Raw genomic sequence first — 16,106 nt, forward strand, 5'->3', positions numbered from 1 at the left:
ACTTGGAGGCCACCTTTACCTCGGGGGTCAAGGTGCATGTTGTTAGGAGGGTCGTCAGAGCACCTTCCTGCACCAGGGCCCGAGCCTCACCCTCAGCCCAGCTCAGAGCCGGGTCTGGCAACTGGCCGGCCTCCCCCTGGGCTTCCATCGCCCCCTTGACTAGCACGTGATCCCAGGCCCAGCTGCCAAGTGAGGGCCAGGGTCCCCTATTTCAAGAAAGCCTGCAGGCTTGGGTCTTCAAGGCCCAGCCCAGGTTCGTCGGGACGGAAGGTGCACCGCTGACACAGGAGGGTCCCATTTGGGAGGGTGGGAAGGAGGTTTCTGGGGCAGGTGGGACTTGGCCAGGCAGCTAGCTGAAGGATGGGCCTCAGGCTGTCTGTGAAGCCTCTGCAGGCTGCTGGGACACAGCAAAGCCTGGAAAAGAAGGGGAGTGGAGGTGAACTGGGGGCCTGGACGGTGGACAGGGACTGAGGCCTTGTCAGCTATATCAGAAAGACAGTCACGACTGACCGTTGTGCCGGCTGCCCACTGGCCGGCCATAGAGGCCACTGTTCGGTACACAAACTGCGCAATTGTCCATGGCGACCTTGATGAAGCTGCCCAGCAGTGACCAAAAGGCCATCAGAGTTGGGGCAGGCCACCTATGATGGTGAGGCTAGCAACAGGCTCTAAATTTCACAGCTTACTGAGCAGGCTAGGCAGGCACCAGGACAGGGTCAGAGGGGAGGGGTAGGCTAGGAGAGTCATTCCAGCACAGCACTAATGAGAACAGGCTCAGATCCTCTCCAGCTGTGTGACCTCCAACCAGTTACTTTAGCTCTGTTCTCACCTAACAAAGGGGGAGTGCACCTCTACCTACTGGAGCGTGACAATTAAAGGAAACAATGCATCTTTGTGACCTTCCTGAAGGCAGCTGGCACTTAGCAGGTGTAGCTCTCCAAACCTTGGGAGTTTCTAGCTGGGGAGAGGAGACCTTAGCCCATCTTCAGACTCACCCAGGGGACCACCCTTTGCTGGCAGAGGCCTTTGTCCCAAGGGCCTGGGTGGCCCCAAAACACCCCCCTCTTTGTCCCAGACCCTGGGAGGGTGGTTGGCCCTGTTCTCCTCCAGTCTCTGGAAGTCCAGGGTCAGCACCCAGGCTGCTGCTCTGCGATAGCGCCCCCCACACTGTTTTGGACTGCTGTTGCCACTGCCCTAGGGTTGGGGAGCCTTGGGGACGGGGGCAGCAGAGACAGGAAGCTGAGGTGTCATGGAGGGCAGCAGTCCTGGAACTGACCCCCAGCCCAGCCCCCCAGGAGAAAAGGGGGTAGAGCTCTGGAATCTTAGGCAAATTCCATATAAATGAGCCCTGGGACCACATTCCCTGTTTGCCTATGCAAATGATATGCAAATTTATGCAAATAAGCACACTGGGTGGGGCCAGGTTGGAGTCAGTGAGCACTCCATGAGCTTGTCGCGCTGGCTGGCGGGGTCGGGGGTGGGGGTGCTTGAGTGACCCCTGTGGGAGCACACTCACCTTCTCACCTTTCTGGAACATCTTCTGTCTCAGTTGCCACCTGTACCCCAAGTCCCACCAGTTGGCCACCTGCTGGAGGACATGCTTCATGCTTAGGTGAGAGGGGCCCAAGCCGCTGGCCTCCAGCATCGAGGTCACCACGCTGTCATCCAGCTCCAGCTCCACCTCCTCCCAGGCTTCAGCCTCCTCCAACACCAGCTCCGCCTCTTCTGTCAACCCGTCCACAGCAGGCACCCCCTCTTCTGTGGCCCCCAGCTCCTCTGAAAGCACAGAATCCTCGGCTGTCATTAACCTCTTCTCAGCCTCAAACCCCCGTTCCTGCTCTCGCACCTCACTGCCGCACAGCTTGAATCTGGCCAGGGAGACAGGAACGTATTTCCGTGCCCCTGAAAGCCTACCCCAGCCAGAGCCCCCGGTCCCCCATCATCCGCTCCTGCGGGACATCCCTGGCCACCAGGGCTGAGGAACTCCCTGCTCTCTGTCCCAGTCTACCCCCAAGACCCGATGGCTCCTCCCCACTTCTGTCCCGGGGTGGTGGTGCTGGGAACCAGCATCCAGGCTTCCAGGTAAGAAGGAGGGACAAGGGTCACCCATCCTGCACAAGCCCCACAGGCCCCTGGTACTCCCCCACCCTGTGCACACCCCAGAGGAGCAAGGATAATATTCCTCTCCCTGATTTAACCTTCGTGGCCCAGCCCACAGCTAACTGCCATAGGAACAAATCCATTTTAATAAGGCTCAGACAGGTCAAGCGATTTGCCCAGGGACACACAGTCAATAAAGGAATGAAGCGGGGACTCAAGTCCCAGACGTCCCCAGCCCTACGCCAGTGTTCTTTCTCCCCTCAGTCCCTGGTGAGGTGAAGGGAAGGCTTCAGTCCCCACCTGGAACAGCCTAAGTCAGTTGGCCAACTATGGGCAAGTCGGAAGGAAGAGGGGGCATCCCCTTCCCAGAACTCCTCAGCCCAGCCAGCCCCGAGAGCCGGGCCTTCTCCAGGATGGCAGGGTCACAGGTCGTTGTCTGGCTGCTAAAAGTGAGGCCGGTGACGGGGGAGCACCTGGCCAGCTTACCCCAGGTGTGACATCTCCTCTGCGATCATCACGTGACTCCTTCAACAAAGAAAAGGGCCATCACTGTCCCAAGACAACATGAGCTGAAACTGCAAAATCCCTGGGGCCCCAGTGTGGAAAAAGTCCCTGGAGAAATGACGGGCCCACACACGTGGACAGAGAAAAGGGTGGGGGGCAGGGGCCAGGCAGCTAACGGGGTGGGGGGAGGCCCAAGAGTAAAAGAAAGCAAAAGCAAACCCCCTCCACACTCTGGGAGGGTGAGTGTGGGTCAGGCAGGGGCCTGGAAGGGCCCCAGCAGCGCACCTTTCCATAAGAAACACAGAGTCTGAGATAATCTTCCTTATAGATATTCTGAGCTCCTCGGCCAGGGTCTCCTGGAAACCAGGAAGGGCCTCCTGCAGGGGAGAGCAGGGGATCCCCACAGAACCCCAGCCCCCACTTTCAGGGCCAGAAAGGGATGAGGGATGGAAATCAGCCAGCAGGGGAGAGCACACAGAGGGCAGAAGGCAGAGGGCGTGGTCCTCACCAGGGGTATAGTGTATGTGTAGCAGGTGACAGGACTAGTGGACACGGGGGCTCACTGGCCGAGGGTCCTCACCTCCTCTTGGGCCTCAGTCAGCATGCCCCCACACTCTGCGTACCTTTCTTGCAGGTCCTGTGGCTGGAAAGCCACCTGCAGGTTCTGCTGCAGACACACGGCCCAGGCTCCAGACCCACATAATGACATGCAGGGTGCCCTGAGCAGGTCCTTGGACTCTGCTCCACTCAGGCCCCCTTCCATGTGACCTCTTGCTTCAGAAAGGGCTGAACAGCCAGGCCCCACACCAGACACCAAGAGTGTGCAAAGGGACAGACCCAGAGCCTGCTCAAGGAGCTCATCTTCCCAGGACAGCCAGCCAGCTGGCCAAGGGCCTTGAGTTCCCGGCTCTGGGCCAGGGGCTCTCAAAGGCCCAGGCAGGACCCAGGGGGCGTTTCACCTCATCCCGGAGCCTCATCTGGATTTCCTTCTCCAAAGCCAGCTGCCGCTGCAACTTCTCCATCTGGAAGGACCGAGACTGGTCAGCCCCACCCAAGACCCACCAGCCCCTCCCGAGGCCTCCCTACCCGCTCCGGCAAGTCTTCCCAGGCACACTGCCGAGTGTTTGGCAGCCCTTTCTGAAGCAAGAGGTCACCTGGAATGGGGTCCCATCGAGCACCAGAGTCAGGCGTTCTAGAACACCCTGTGACCTTCCCTGGGCCTAGGTCCCTTCCCTGGGACAGGGTCCCTTCCCTGGGACAAGCAGGGGGCAGAACAAGACACTCCGGATCTCCTCCAACTCTGACTCTGCACACAGAGGGGCCTGGGGCCTGGCTGCTCTGTGAGCCCAGGGCAGAGAGGAGGGGGCTGGGGTTCCACGGGGCCGGGCAGGGAGGAGGGAGCCCAACACATAGCCGGATCCACCATCTGGCAGCGGCACCGCAACATCAGGACCTGGGTCCGCAGCTGGGTGACCTCCCTCCACTGCTGGTCATGAGTCTCCATCCTGAGCGCCAGCACCTCCCACAGCTCGGCCATCCGCACGCTGGCCTCGGGACCAGTCTGGCCCTCCGGACGCCCCTATCCACCCCACCCCTCAGCTCAGGCAGGGGACTCGGGGCTCGCAGGACTCCGCATTTCTCACTGGGTCTTCATCCCAATAAATGTCTGTTGACTGACATGGAGCAAGGCCCTGGGTGAGGGGCCCGAGAGACCTGGTCCCAGCGCATGCAGAGCTCAAGTCTAGTGGGGACGCTGATGAGCAAGGAAATGCCACCAGGGCCCACTCTGGGCTAGGGTGGAACGCGTGTAAAGGGCAGGCGGGGGGTCACAACAGCGGCACCCGGGCTCGCCTTATGCAGTCTGTGCAGCTAAGACCTCTGCAGGGTGAGTGGGACTCAGCCAGGCCAAAAAGGGCAGACAAGGCCCAGAGAGGGTGTGGAGGGGCCCAGGGCCCATCACAAGACCCTGGGAGGGAGGGCTTGCCAGATCCCAGGGGCTGGGGTAGGAGGCCGAGGTTACTCTTTGGCCAATTGGGAAGCTGGGGGTTTAGGCATCTCAGATTTGGTTTTAGAAAACTCATTTGGATTGTGTGCAGAAGGACCTGGAAAGACAGCAGTACAGGAGGGGAGACGGGTAAGACTGGGCCTGGGTTAGAGACAGGGGGGTGAGGAGGACGAAAGAGACTTGAGCCTTCCTTAGGAGGTAGAAGCAACCAAACTTGGGGACCAGCTCCTATGGGCCTGGCCATTGGGGTAGCTGGGGGACCCAGAGGGAAGGAAGGTCAGGCCTGCGGGAAGGGGAGGCCCCGTGAGCTCAGCCCCTGCCATCTTGCACATGCATCTCACAGCTCAACTTGACTTCTCGGGGACAAATGCTGTGCCTGCCTCATCTTCATAAACACAGGGTAACCACACTGGCCCCTGCCCCAGGCCCGGTGCCCCGCCTGGTGTCTGGCAGCTCGGGGCTCCTTCTCTTCCTTGCTCCAGGCCCCTCCTTCCCGTGTCCCGAACGACAAAAGGAAACAGGCTTAGAGGGGTCCCGTGGCTTCTGCACAGCTCTTTACAGTGTGCGCAAAGCACATCCTCAGCTTTGCCTCTGGAGAGGCCTGCAGGGCTGAGGTAATTCCTCCTCTTTCTAAAGTTTCAGAGATGTCAGGAACTTGACCAAGCTCCCACAGCTAGGAAGTGCCGGAGCTGGGACTCGCACTCCCGTCTCCAGTCTATGATCCCTGAGTTCTTCCTTCGGGCTCCTTGGGACAGCCCTCCACCCCCAAGTTACAACCTCACGAACAAAACTGCTCCACACAATACAGGATGAGCACCTGCTCCTCCTCCTCAAGGGCATCGAGTTGAGAGGTCTGGAGGGAAAGGAGGGGGGGGTCGACAGCCCGCCCAGAGGGTATGCCCTCTTGCCTCAGCCTCACCTCCTCTTTCAGGGGCTGGTTCTCCTCCTCCAGCTGGGGGCAGTAGTGCAGCGACTCGACCTCCTGCACAGAAGTCCTAGTGGCCGGGAGCAAGGGGAGTCAGGGCCCAGGACTGGGGGACCCAGGGCCCAGCCCCCCCAGGACCTGCCCCCCACCCCCAGGCTCAGCGGGGTGGTCTCATTTAGCCCTAGCAACCCTGCTGGCAGATGCCCCATGTGTGTCTCTGTTTGCAGATAGGGAAACCGAGGCACAGAGAAGGGACCGCCCCAGCGAAAAGGCAGGACACTCACAGTCCACAGGCTCCATAGGGATGATGGTGCTGCTGCTCTGCCTCTTCTTCCTCTGCCTCTTCCTCGTCTTCCTCCTCCTCCTCCTCTTCTTCCTCTTCGTCCTCCTCTTCCTCCTCCTCAGAGTCGGAGTAGAGCTGGAGGAAATCATCTTGCAAGCACCGCTGGCGTCTGAGATGTAAAATCTGCCAGTGGAGGAAAGGATCCGTGTTGGAAGGCAGGCAGAGGCAAGCACAGGTCCTGGCATGACGGGGACGCGGGAAGGTCTGAGATGGCACACCCCGTGCCCCTCCTCCCTGCCTAGCTACCTCCTCCCTGGCTGAGCCCAGCACGGCTTCCAGCTTGCTGTTCTCCTCCATCAGAGCACAGTTCTGTTTCGCCAGGGACTGGCCAATGCGAGCCGCCGTATTTAGGTCCCGCTCTCTCTACAGAGAGACCCACAACCATGGGGAATACTTTTTTGTTTTCTGGGATCTCCCAGACAGGTGGGAGAAGCTAGGGAATACACAGGAGTCAAAGGGAAGCCAGGCCACTAAGGGAAACCTTTCCACACCCTAGTTTCCCAGGGTACTGGGAAAGAACCTGCCATCAACCCACTGTGGGGCCTGACTCCATGTCCCTTTATAGAAAAGATGGCTCTGGGGCGCCTGGGTGGCTCAGTTGGTTGGGCGACTGCCTTCGGCTCAGGTCATGATCCCAGGGTTCTGGGATCGAGCCCCGCATCGGGCTCTCTGCTCAGCGGGGAGTCTGTTTCTCCCTCTGACCCTCTCCCCTCTCATGCTCTCTTTCAAGTAAATAAATAAAATCTTTTTTAAAAAAAAGAAAAAAGAAAAAAGAAAAGATGGCTCTAAGAGCAATTCCAGCCTGGACCTCATAGGAGGGACCCCCAGCTTGGCCCCCAGAAAAACAGTGAAGCAGGGAACAGACAGGACTCCTACCCCTCCGGGCAGATTTAAAAGGGAGGCCTGGCTAAGACTCAGGCTGACCCCAGCGGGGAAGGCAATACCCACGTCCTCTAGCAGATTCAACATCAACCTGACAGCTTCTTGGGTGATCTTGACTCGCGGGGGCCAGTCAGGACACAGGGATGCAAAAGCAGGGGGTGCAGCTGTATCAGGAAAAGGGGGGCATATCCCACCCCACATCCCACTGTTTCCTGTCCGATCCCCAAATGCTCCCTCAGCAACAAGAGTCAGCAACAAGGGAGAAGACTGAGCTCCCTTCCTGCCCCCAATATCCTCTCCACACCCCACCCCACCCCCAGTACTCAGCACTCCCTTCCCTGCTCCCAGGACCAGCTGGACTCTTGTTCTGGAGGGGCCTGGGCAAGGTGAAGGATCCCAGTCCTCCAAGCTCAGGTGGAACTGCTTCTCGGCCGCCTGGGTCCCTGGCACCTAGGAGAATGCAGGCGGCTAGTGGAAGTACAGCCACAGACTGGCTCATTCCTCCTTACCCAGAGGGCAGCCTTGGCCGACTCACTGGAGCCTCGTGGGTCAGAAAACAGACACAGTCACCCGCCCTGCACCTGTTGCGTATGGAGAGAAGAAAGAAACTTTTCCAGCACTGCAGTAGGGGGCCCTGAGCCTTTAGACCCAATCCAGGGATCTCCCGTCCCCCAGGAGAGGCTACGAGGGGAAGAAACCTGAGGCCCCGCCCATCCCTAGGCTGGGGAAAGCACGGCTTTGACACCCCCCCCAACCACCCCCCCGCGACCCCGCAACCAGAAGGTTGACAAAACCTCCCGCTCCGCCCACCCACCTCCCCAGCGGGCGCCGGGCAGCGCCTTCCCGCAGCGCGCGCCCTTCTCCAGGCACTGCGGTAGCCTGGGGCGGGCGGGCGGGGGGGGGTGCCCTGAGAGTGCGCAGATCTGCAGAGCAACGGGCGCGCAGAGCCCCTAGACCCGACCCTCCATCAACGATCTGCAGACGACAGAAGGGAGGAGGAGAGAGAGAAGAGGCGACCGGACAGGCTCCGCAGACTGTGACGTCACAAATGGATAGAGCGATAAGACTGAATGCCAGAAGGGCCGGGGCGCCTGGAACCGACGGGGCCCCACTCTCCAAGGAAATGTCTGCGTCCCACCCGCTCTGGGGTTCCGCGGACCGCGTTTACCTTCCTCCAGATCCCGAATAAAGGCCGCGCGCCCGACGTAGGCGGCCGGCGTCTTCCAGATGCCCGCCGCCTTTCCAGTCCCCAGGCCAGTGGCCCCGGGACCAAAGGGTCCTTGGAATATGAAGCGGGTCCGTGGCGCGTCCGAGTTGCTGGGCAAGGACTGGGCATTCCCCCGGGCGGCTGAGAATACGGACGCGCGTGGGGTTTCTGCCCCCGATCCAGCCTTGAAGGTCAGGCGAGCTGGGGCTGGGCGTCCCGAGACGGATGGGGATCCGGATCCTGCTCCCTGTCCCCCGCGGGTGACTGCGCAGAGGGTTCTGGAGTGAGACGCACTAACGGCCGAGGTGCGAGGGTGATTCCCGCCGGATCCCCCTGTCTGAACCGGTGTCCCGCGTACCCGGGCCCCGACCCCTTAGGACGCAACTTGAGTCCGCAATCGGCTGCAGCAGCCGGGCCTGTATAACCAGCGCCCGGAGTGGGCGCCCGCCGAGCGGTACGAAGCACGGGAGTGGGCGGCCGGGAGCGACCAGTGGGTCCGGGACTGGGGGTCGCGCGCAAGGGAAGCTCCTGGTGGCGAGGCAGCGTGCAAAAATCAGAATAAGGAGAAGAGTCGAGTGGCCGTCCGAGCCGGTTCCGTGGGCTCTGGTTAGGAGTGCAGGGCTTCTCCTCCCCTCTCCACCTCCCGAGAATGGTTCTGCCCCAAGTCGCAGCTTCCCTGGAATTCGGGTATGGCGATTTCGAAGTCCCTAGCTGGGGACACCCCCTCCCTCCACTCCCGCCGTGGTTGCCGGCTGCCCGCCCCGGATATGACCCGGGAGTTAGGGCAGTATTGTGCTTTCCCGGTAGCCGGGAGATGAATCCAAACTCCAGTACGGTTTCCACGTGCTGCCCAGTCTGGGGCGTCACACTGTGGTCCCCGCGCTCACACCCCCGTCCTCCAGCCGCTAGACACCCCTCCTTCCTATTCCTTACTTGTTCTTATTACCTTTGCTGGTGCTTCACCTCCAGCCCTCATTCGCTTTGCCCACCTCCTTCCACCCTGGCAGACACCTGTTCTTCCTGGAGACTGCGCTTAGAGGCTCCGCAAGTGAGGACTCCTCGGACCTCGTCCCGCGTGCCCCCAGAGCATCCCTTACCCGGGGGCTGGCAGTGCTCAGAGTGTGTCTGTCTCCAAGACCAGACCTGCGCCCCTTCAGCGCAGGGAACGAGTCCCTCAGAGTGTGCCCCGGGAGAGGGTGCCTAGGAGAGTCCCCCAAAGTCCTGAATGAGTTGGATGGGGAGGCAGAGGATTCCTGTGGCCATTTCTGTTCCTTTAGACTGGAAGAATCTGCCGGCCAGAAAGAGATGGTTGTGGAACTAATTCTTTTAAAGCCTTAGAATTGGACATCTGGGTGGCTCAGTGGGTTAAGCCTCTGCCTTTGGCTCAGGTCATGATCTCAGGGTCCTGGGCTCTCTGCTCAGCGGGGAGCCTGCTTCCCTCTCACTCTCTGCCTGCCTCTCTGCCTACTTGTGATCTCTGTCTGTCAAATAAATAAAATCTTTAAAAAAAAAAAAAAAGCATTAGAATCATTCTCGGTGCCCCAATTTTCTTCCCTTCAATAACCAATCACCGGTCCCGCTTGATTTACCTCCTAAATATTTCTCAAATGTGCAGTCTCCTCTTCAGTCCCTCTACTGTTCAGGCTTCATCCTCCCTTCTCGATTTTTGTGGTAACCCCCTAGCCCCCTCCACATGAATCCATCTCGAAGGAATTCCAGGAACCCCTTCCCCACAGCCACCAAGCTAAGCCTGAACCCAGAACCGGGGCTGCTGCCCAAGGACTGCAGCTGGGACAGAGACTTCCAGTGCTGACAATGTGCCTTGGGAGTCGGGTGTCTGTGACACAGCATGGAACAAGAGACACAACCCAGGAACTAGGATCAGAATGCCCTGTCCACCAGCTTTCCCATGGAGAAACATTGTGATAAACACCATATCCGGCTCTCTGCTCAGCAGGGAACCTGCTTCCCTCCAACCTCTCTCTGCCTGCCTCTCTGCCTACTTGCGATCTCTGTCAAATAAATAAATAAAATCTTTAATAAAAAAAAAAAGAATGTTTCCTTCGATCTGGGTCCATTCATTCATTTGACAAATATTTATTGAGCCCCTAATATATATTTATATACATCAGGCACTGTACTAGACTCTCAGACTAGACTCTCAGCAAGGAGTAAGAGAAACTAGATCCCTGCTCTCCTGGAGTTTAGAATCTAGAAAGGGAAACAAATAACTGAGAAAACAATTAAGACAATTACAGAACATGGTGAATTTTTTTTTGGAAACAAACAAATAAGGAACTATGAGAAAAATGGAAAGTACTCATCTGACAGGGTGGTCTGGGTGAGAGAGGGAGGAGAAATCATTGATGGCTTCCTAGTTTGCATCTCAGGCCACACTCCCAGCCTTCCCAGCCAGCTCATACCTATCCCCCTCAAAGGGCAGCCCCTCTCCTCAGGAGCCAGTGTTTATCATTCCTGATTGCTGAGTGAACCCTGGTACCTGTTCACCTCCCTCGCACCAGATCCTCTGCACCCCCAACAGCCCCCCAGGGAATTCTCTGCCTGTTTATCAGAGGGGCAGTCTTCCTTAGTTATGTTATTTCTAAAATATTGCCTCCAGGGGCGCCTGTGTGGCTCAGTTGTTAGATGTCTGCCTTTGGCTCCGGTCATGATCCCAGGGTCCCAGGATCAAGTCCCATGTTGGGGGGGGTGGTCCCTGCTCAGCGGGAAGCCTGCTTTTCCCTCTCCCACTTCCCCTACTTGTGCTCCCTCTCTTGCTGTATCTCTCTGTCAAATAAATAAAAATCTTTTAAAAATATATATTGGCTCCACCTCCAAACCTGTCTTGGCAGGGAAGTAAGAAATGGGTCCCCTGGGGAGCCCAGACCCCACCCAACCTTCGACCACTGGCCCCAACTCCCTCTTTTCCTCCCCTCCTCCCATCCAGACTCCAATACTTCTTCCAGACTATTCGGGGGGGCGGGGTGTCAGGCCAGAGGCTTGGGATAAGAAGAGGAGGCATCCAAACTCCACAACCTCCTCCTAGGCTTTCCACAACTGCCCTGTTTTGTGGTAACCTTAGTACTGGTTGGGGACATCAGTGGTCAAAACATGCAAAGGTCTTTGCCCTCCCAGGGCCCACATGCAGCAGGGAGCTACAAACACTACACAAAGAAGCAAATCACATCGTATTTTAGTTGGGACAAGTACTGTGGAGGAAAAGACAACAGGAGGGGGTGCCTGGGAGTGGTGGATGGGCGCTGGGTTGCAAATTAAACATTAGGGTGAAGAATCACTTCAGTCCAAAGCTGAAGGAGGGAGGGAGCAGGGGAGGACAGCCACCCAAAGAGAGTGAGAGACAACAGCAAAAGTGAAGGCTTGAGGTAGGAGAGGGCGGTCAGAGGGGCTGAAATGAACAGAGAGGATTGCAGGGGAGGGTCAGAAAGGGAGCAGCAGGGGTGCCTGGGTGGCTCAGTGGGTTAAAGCCTCTGCCTTCGACTCAGGTCATGATCCCAGGGTCCTGCTTCCCCCTCTCTCTCTGCCTGCCTCTCTGCCTACTTGTGATCTCTGTCTGTCAAATAAATAAATAAAATCTTAAGAAAAAAGAAAAGAAAAGAAAAAGAAAGGGAGCAGCAGGCCCCATGGACCAGACCTCGCCTGAGGGAGTGGACAGCTTGTCATCAGAGAGTTGTCATCTTAAGTTTAATGAGAGAGAGAGATGGCTGCGGCTGAGAGTAGAGACAGTAGGCAGCGTCTTGGTTGGCTCAGATGGTTTTAATGAGGTACCATAGACTGAGTGGTTTATAAACTGTTTCTCGGAGCTCTGGAGGCTGGAAGACGGAGGTGCCCACAGATGTGGTGCCTGGTGAGACCTCCCACTCCCAGTCCGTGGACTGCTGTCAGTCGTCACATGGCGGAAGGACCGAGGGAGCTCCTGGGGTCTCTTCTACGAGGGCCATCAGTTCCCACTCATGGGGGTTCCCAGCTCAGAATCTAGTCACTTCCCCAAGGCCCCGCCTCCTAACACCATCACACTGGAGGTTAGCACTTCAACGTGAATTGCAAGAGGACACAAACATTTAGACCATAATGACCCTATGGCTCTTGCTCTTGAAACAAAACAGCTTTTTTTTTACATTTATTTTTATTTTATTTTATTTTTTTATTTAAATTTTTTATTAACATATAATGTATTATTAGCCCCAGGGGTACAGGTCTGTGAATTGCCAGGAAACAAAACAGCTTTTTTAAAAGACCATTTATTCATTTCAGAGAGAGACATGCACAAGGTGGGAGAAGGGCAGAGGGAGAGGGGAACCAGACTCCCCACCAAGCAGGGAGCCTAACTCGGGGCTCCATCTCCCAATAGAGATCACGACCTGAGCCAAAACCAAGAGTCAGACACTTAACCTACTGAACCAACCAGGAGCCCCTAAAAATGTCCAGGGGTGCCTGGCTGGCCCAGCCAGTGGAGCATAGGACTCTTGATCTTGGGGTTGTAAGCTTGAGCCCCACGTTGGGTGTAGAGATTACTTAAAAATAAAATCGCAGGGGTGCCTGGGTTGCTCAATGGGTTAAGTCTCTGCCTTCAGCTCAGGTCGTGATCTCAGGGTCCTGGGATCAAGCCCCGCATCAGGCTCTCTGCTCAGCGGGGAGCCTGCTTCCCCCTTCTCTCTCTGCCTGCCTCTCTGTCTACTTGTGATCTCTCTCTCTGTCAAATAAATAAATAAAATCTTTAAAAAATAATAATAATACATAAAATAAATAAAATAAAATCACAGGGGCTCCTGGGTGGCTCAGGTGGTAGAACATCCTCTTGGTTTCAGTTTGGCTGATGATCTCAGGGTCCTGGGATCCAGCCCCAGGTCAGGCTCTGTACTCAGCAAGGAGTCTGTTTGGGATTCTCTCTCTCCCTCTGCCCCTTTCCCCCCTCTTCTGAAATAAATAAATAAATCTTCAAAATAAAATAAAATTAAAATTAAAGCATCCAATCTGTGGTTTTCAGTATATTCACATAGTTGTGCAACCAACACCAGTATCTAATTCTTAACATTTAATATTTTTTTATCACCTGCCCCTACAAAACTCCCCAGAACAGGACATACAATAGGGGCCCATTCCACTCCTGCTGAATGGATGTTTGCTTAATTGAATTATTCCTGCTCATGAGAAAGCATCGCGGAGGACCCTGGGAAGTTTAGGGTGATGAAGGAGAAAGTGGATCGGAGAAGACAGCGTTGAAGGGGACCCTATAGGTCCTGGCACCGGGCAAAGCAACTCTAGACACAGCCACCAGGGGGCAGTGTCAGCCCACATACCCCCACCTTCTCCCAGCCAGCCCTCACCCAAGGGATCAGTGACCCCACAGAAGAGGCAGAGTACGGATAGCGACTTCATTTGACAGATGGAGAAGCCAACGCTCAGACCCCTGGTCACTCCACAAATGAACATCTTGGCCTGGCTGATAAGCCCACAGCAGCCCAGGAGACCCAGCACGTCCCTCTCCAGTGGTGTCCTTCAGCCCTGTTCTCCGCCCCAAGCTGCTGCTGCTCTAACCAGAGAGGTCAGCAAAACAGAAACCCTAGACCTCCTCCTTCCCTCCCAGTATGCACCCTCTGACCCCTGCTGAACCAGAGAGAGGACAGGAAGGGGCTTTCCCCCCACCACAGCCATGAACTTGGGGCCAAGCGTAGTCACTCTGACCCCAGCCTCAGGCCACCTTGCCTGGCTTGATCCTGGAAAATGAACCTAGGACAGGAGCCCCTGAGGGTCAGGTCAGTGCCAGGGATCCGGGGCAGGGCCAGACACCAGGACCACTTTCTGCATCAGACTAGATGGGGACAGGGGAGCTGCCTCACCAGCCCCACTCCTGCTCCTCTCTTGTAGGACTCCCTCCCGGAACCCCTCCTCCCTCTGCACCACCTCTTCCCCACCACTGCCCAGGCCCCTCCACAACCTCAGGCCCCCTGTCCTTGATTCCTCCTTCCCAGACCCTGGTCAGACTCCTGGGCACTGCACACTCGGAGCTTCTCCCAGGCCTGGGCTGAGGGAGTGGGGATGCTGGGGGCCTGAGCCCCTCAACCTGGTGTCTTCTGGGTGTATAGGCCCCCTGCTGGTCAGGACAAGAGAAGGAGAGAAGGCAGAGGGGAAGTACCTGGGGTGACAGTGAGGGCGGGGCTCTAACAGGGATGGCTAGGACCCTGGGGACAGAGGTTTCCTCCACTCCAAACCCCACCGAGCTTTCTCTCACCTGAGGGCTCTTGACCTGGAGGAATATCTACCACCCATTACCCACATGGCCTGCAGGCTCACTTCTGCTCTTCTCTGGCTCTCCTGAGGCTGGCCTCCTCCTCTAGGAAGCCCTCCCTATTCTCTCCTGGCTCTCACTGTTCATAGTGTTAAGAGTCTTGTTACTTGGGGCGCCTGGGTGGCTCAGTGGGTTAAAGCTTCTGCCTTCGGCTCAAGTCATGATCTCAGGGTCCCGCATCAGGGGCTTGGCTCAGCAGGGAGCCTACTTCCCCCACCATCTCTGCCTGCTGCTCTGCCTACTTGTGATCTCTCACGCTCTCTGTCAAATAAATAAATAAAATCTTTAAAAAAAAAAAAAAAGAGTCTTGTTACTTATAAGATGGTTATTTAACCAGGAGAGCAGGTCTGTTTGCTCACTTCTGTATCCTTAGGGCTCTAATTAGAGTAAGCACTTAGTATCTGTTGAATGAACACGGGATGGATTTTCTGGGTGAGTCTGGTTGTGGGTGGGGTGGGTGGGGAGTGGTCCCCAAAAGACTTCAGAGAGGCTTGCCCAGTCAGGGCGAGACCCTAGGGCTCTAGACCCTGGACAGTGCTCCACACTCCCCAACACAGGTGAGCCCCCCCAGGAAACCTCCCAGGGCACAAGGACACCAGACCCTCAGGGGTGGGGGATGTTGGGGCTGCGGCATAGTCCTCTCCCTGCTTCTCACTTAGAGCCCCTCAGCTCAGTCCTCACTCGCTTCCTGTAGGCACCAGAGCTAGAGGCCTAAGTGGGATAGGAGCAATCAGCAGGTGACAGGTCACGGCCCAGGGCCTGGGAGGCTCTGCGGGAAGCACCTGGAAGCCAGGTGGAGGGAACCACAGCACCCTGTGTCAGGGAAGGCAGGGCCATCAGCTGGGTCTAGCCTGCTGAGCTGGCCATGGCAGGCAAGCCTGGGAGGAGCTTCTCCTGCCCTGGGGCCTCTCTCTACTCCACCAGGTTCAGGGAGAAGACCAAGGAACCCTTCACGCCCTGACTTCTGTCCCCGGAGTCAGCAGCTCCTTCTAAACCTTGGGTCCATGTCCAGACTCTGAGCCCTTCTGGGAACAATTCATGATGGGGCTGGGGGACAGCGAAGCAGGGAGAAACGCAAATTCACTGGGCCCCATATGCTATTCATGTATGTCATTTCATCCTTACTGGAAGGAAGAAAAATATTACTGTTTTGTAGATGAGAAACAGGGGTTAGCACACCAAGCAGCGAGTGAGGACTCTGGGCATTCCAGCCATTCCTGGCAGAGGAACAGTGTCCTGGGGTTCCCTTGTCACAGGCACCCCACGGCGCCAGGTTCCAGGGAGACCTTTTACCAGTTTTGCCTCATTTTCCAGCCTGTTTCTCGCTCTCACCCCTCCAACCCACTGTCATTTCTCCTGACTCTGTGCTCAGTCTCCTGTCCTCACGTCTTTGCTGCTCCCACTGCCAGGAAATCCCAGATGCCTTCCATGATTTCCATCGAACCCCTCCTTATTTGAAGGGTGACTCAAATGTCCCCCACTCCCTCCGCGGGCTCGCTGAACCCACTGAGACTCCCTGAACCCACTGAGACTCCCACGCACATGCGCCCCCTGCTGCCACCATTGCTTACTTGTCTGTTTCCGCACTGGAAGACAAGAATGTGGGGCATCTCAGTCCCCAGGGCCATGGGCAAAGCCTGCCAGAAAGCAGACCCTTAGGAAGCTTTGGTGATGGACTGAACAAAGAACGCCCCACGATATCTAGCCCACAAGGCGCGCTCCCGTTCCTTCCATTTGGACTGCATTTGGACACATTTTGCACAGCCTCACGGTCCTAGTAATTATTGGGAATGGGGCGGGGGGGTGGTCAACAACAGAATCTCTCAAATCTTT

General features: G+C 56.8%; 1 protein-coding gene across 1 annotated transcript; it reads right to left on the reverse strand.

Moving 5' to 3' along the window:
- Nucleotides 1-237: 237 nt before the first annotated feature.
- On the reverse strand, nucleotides 238-15,712 carry HAP1 (huntingtin associated protein 1; the record flags this gene model as incomplete). Its single annotated transcript, XM_080826655.1, is given in 16 exon segments — nucleotides 238-369; nucleotides 371-414; nucleotides 1,525-1,868; nucleotides 2,890-2,981; nucleotides 3,113-3,163; nucleotides 3,167-3,268; nucleotides 3,564-3,641; nucleotides 4,031-4,148; nucleotides 5,392-5,604; nucleotides 5,819-6,000; nucleotides 6,124-6,240; nucleotides 6,826-6,923; nucleotides 7,574-7,666; nucleotides 7,928-8,230; nucleotides 8,325-8,494; nucleotides 15,660-15,712. Coding segments are annotated over 16 exon segments (2,190 nt in total).
- Between the last annotated feature and the right edge of the window lie 394 nt (nucleotides 15,713-16,106).

Source organism: Martes martes, assembly GCF_963455335.1.
Source record: "Martes martes genome assembly, chromosome: 16".
Taxonomy (NCBI): Eukaryota; Metazoa; Chordata; class Mammalia; order Carnivora; family Mustelidae; genus Martes; species Martes martes.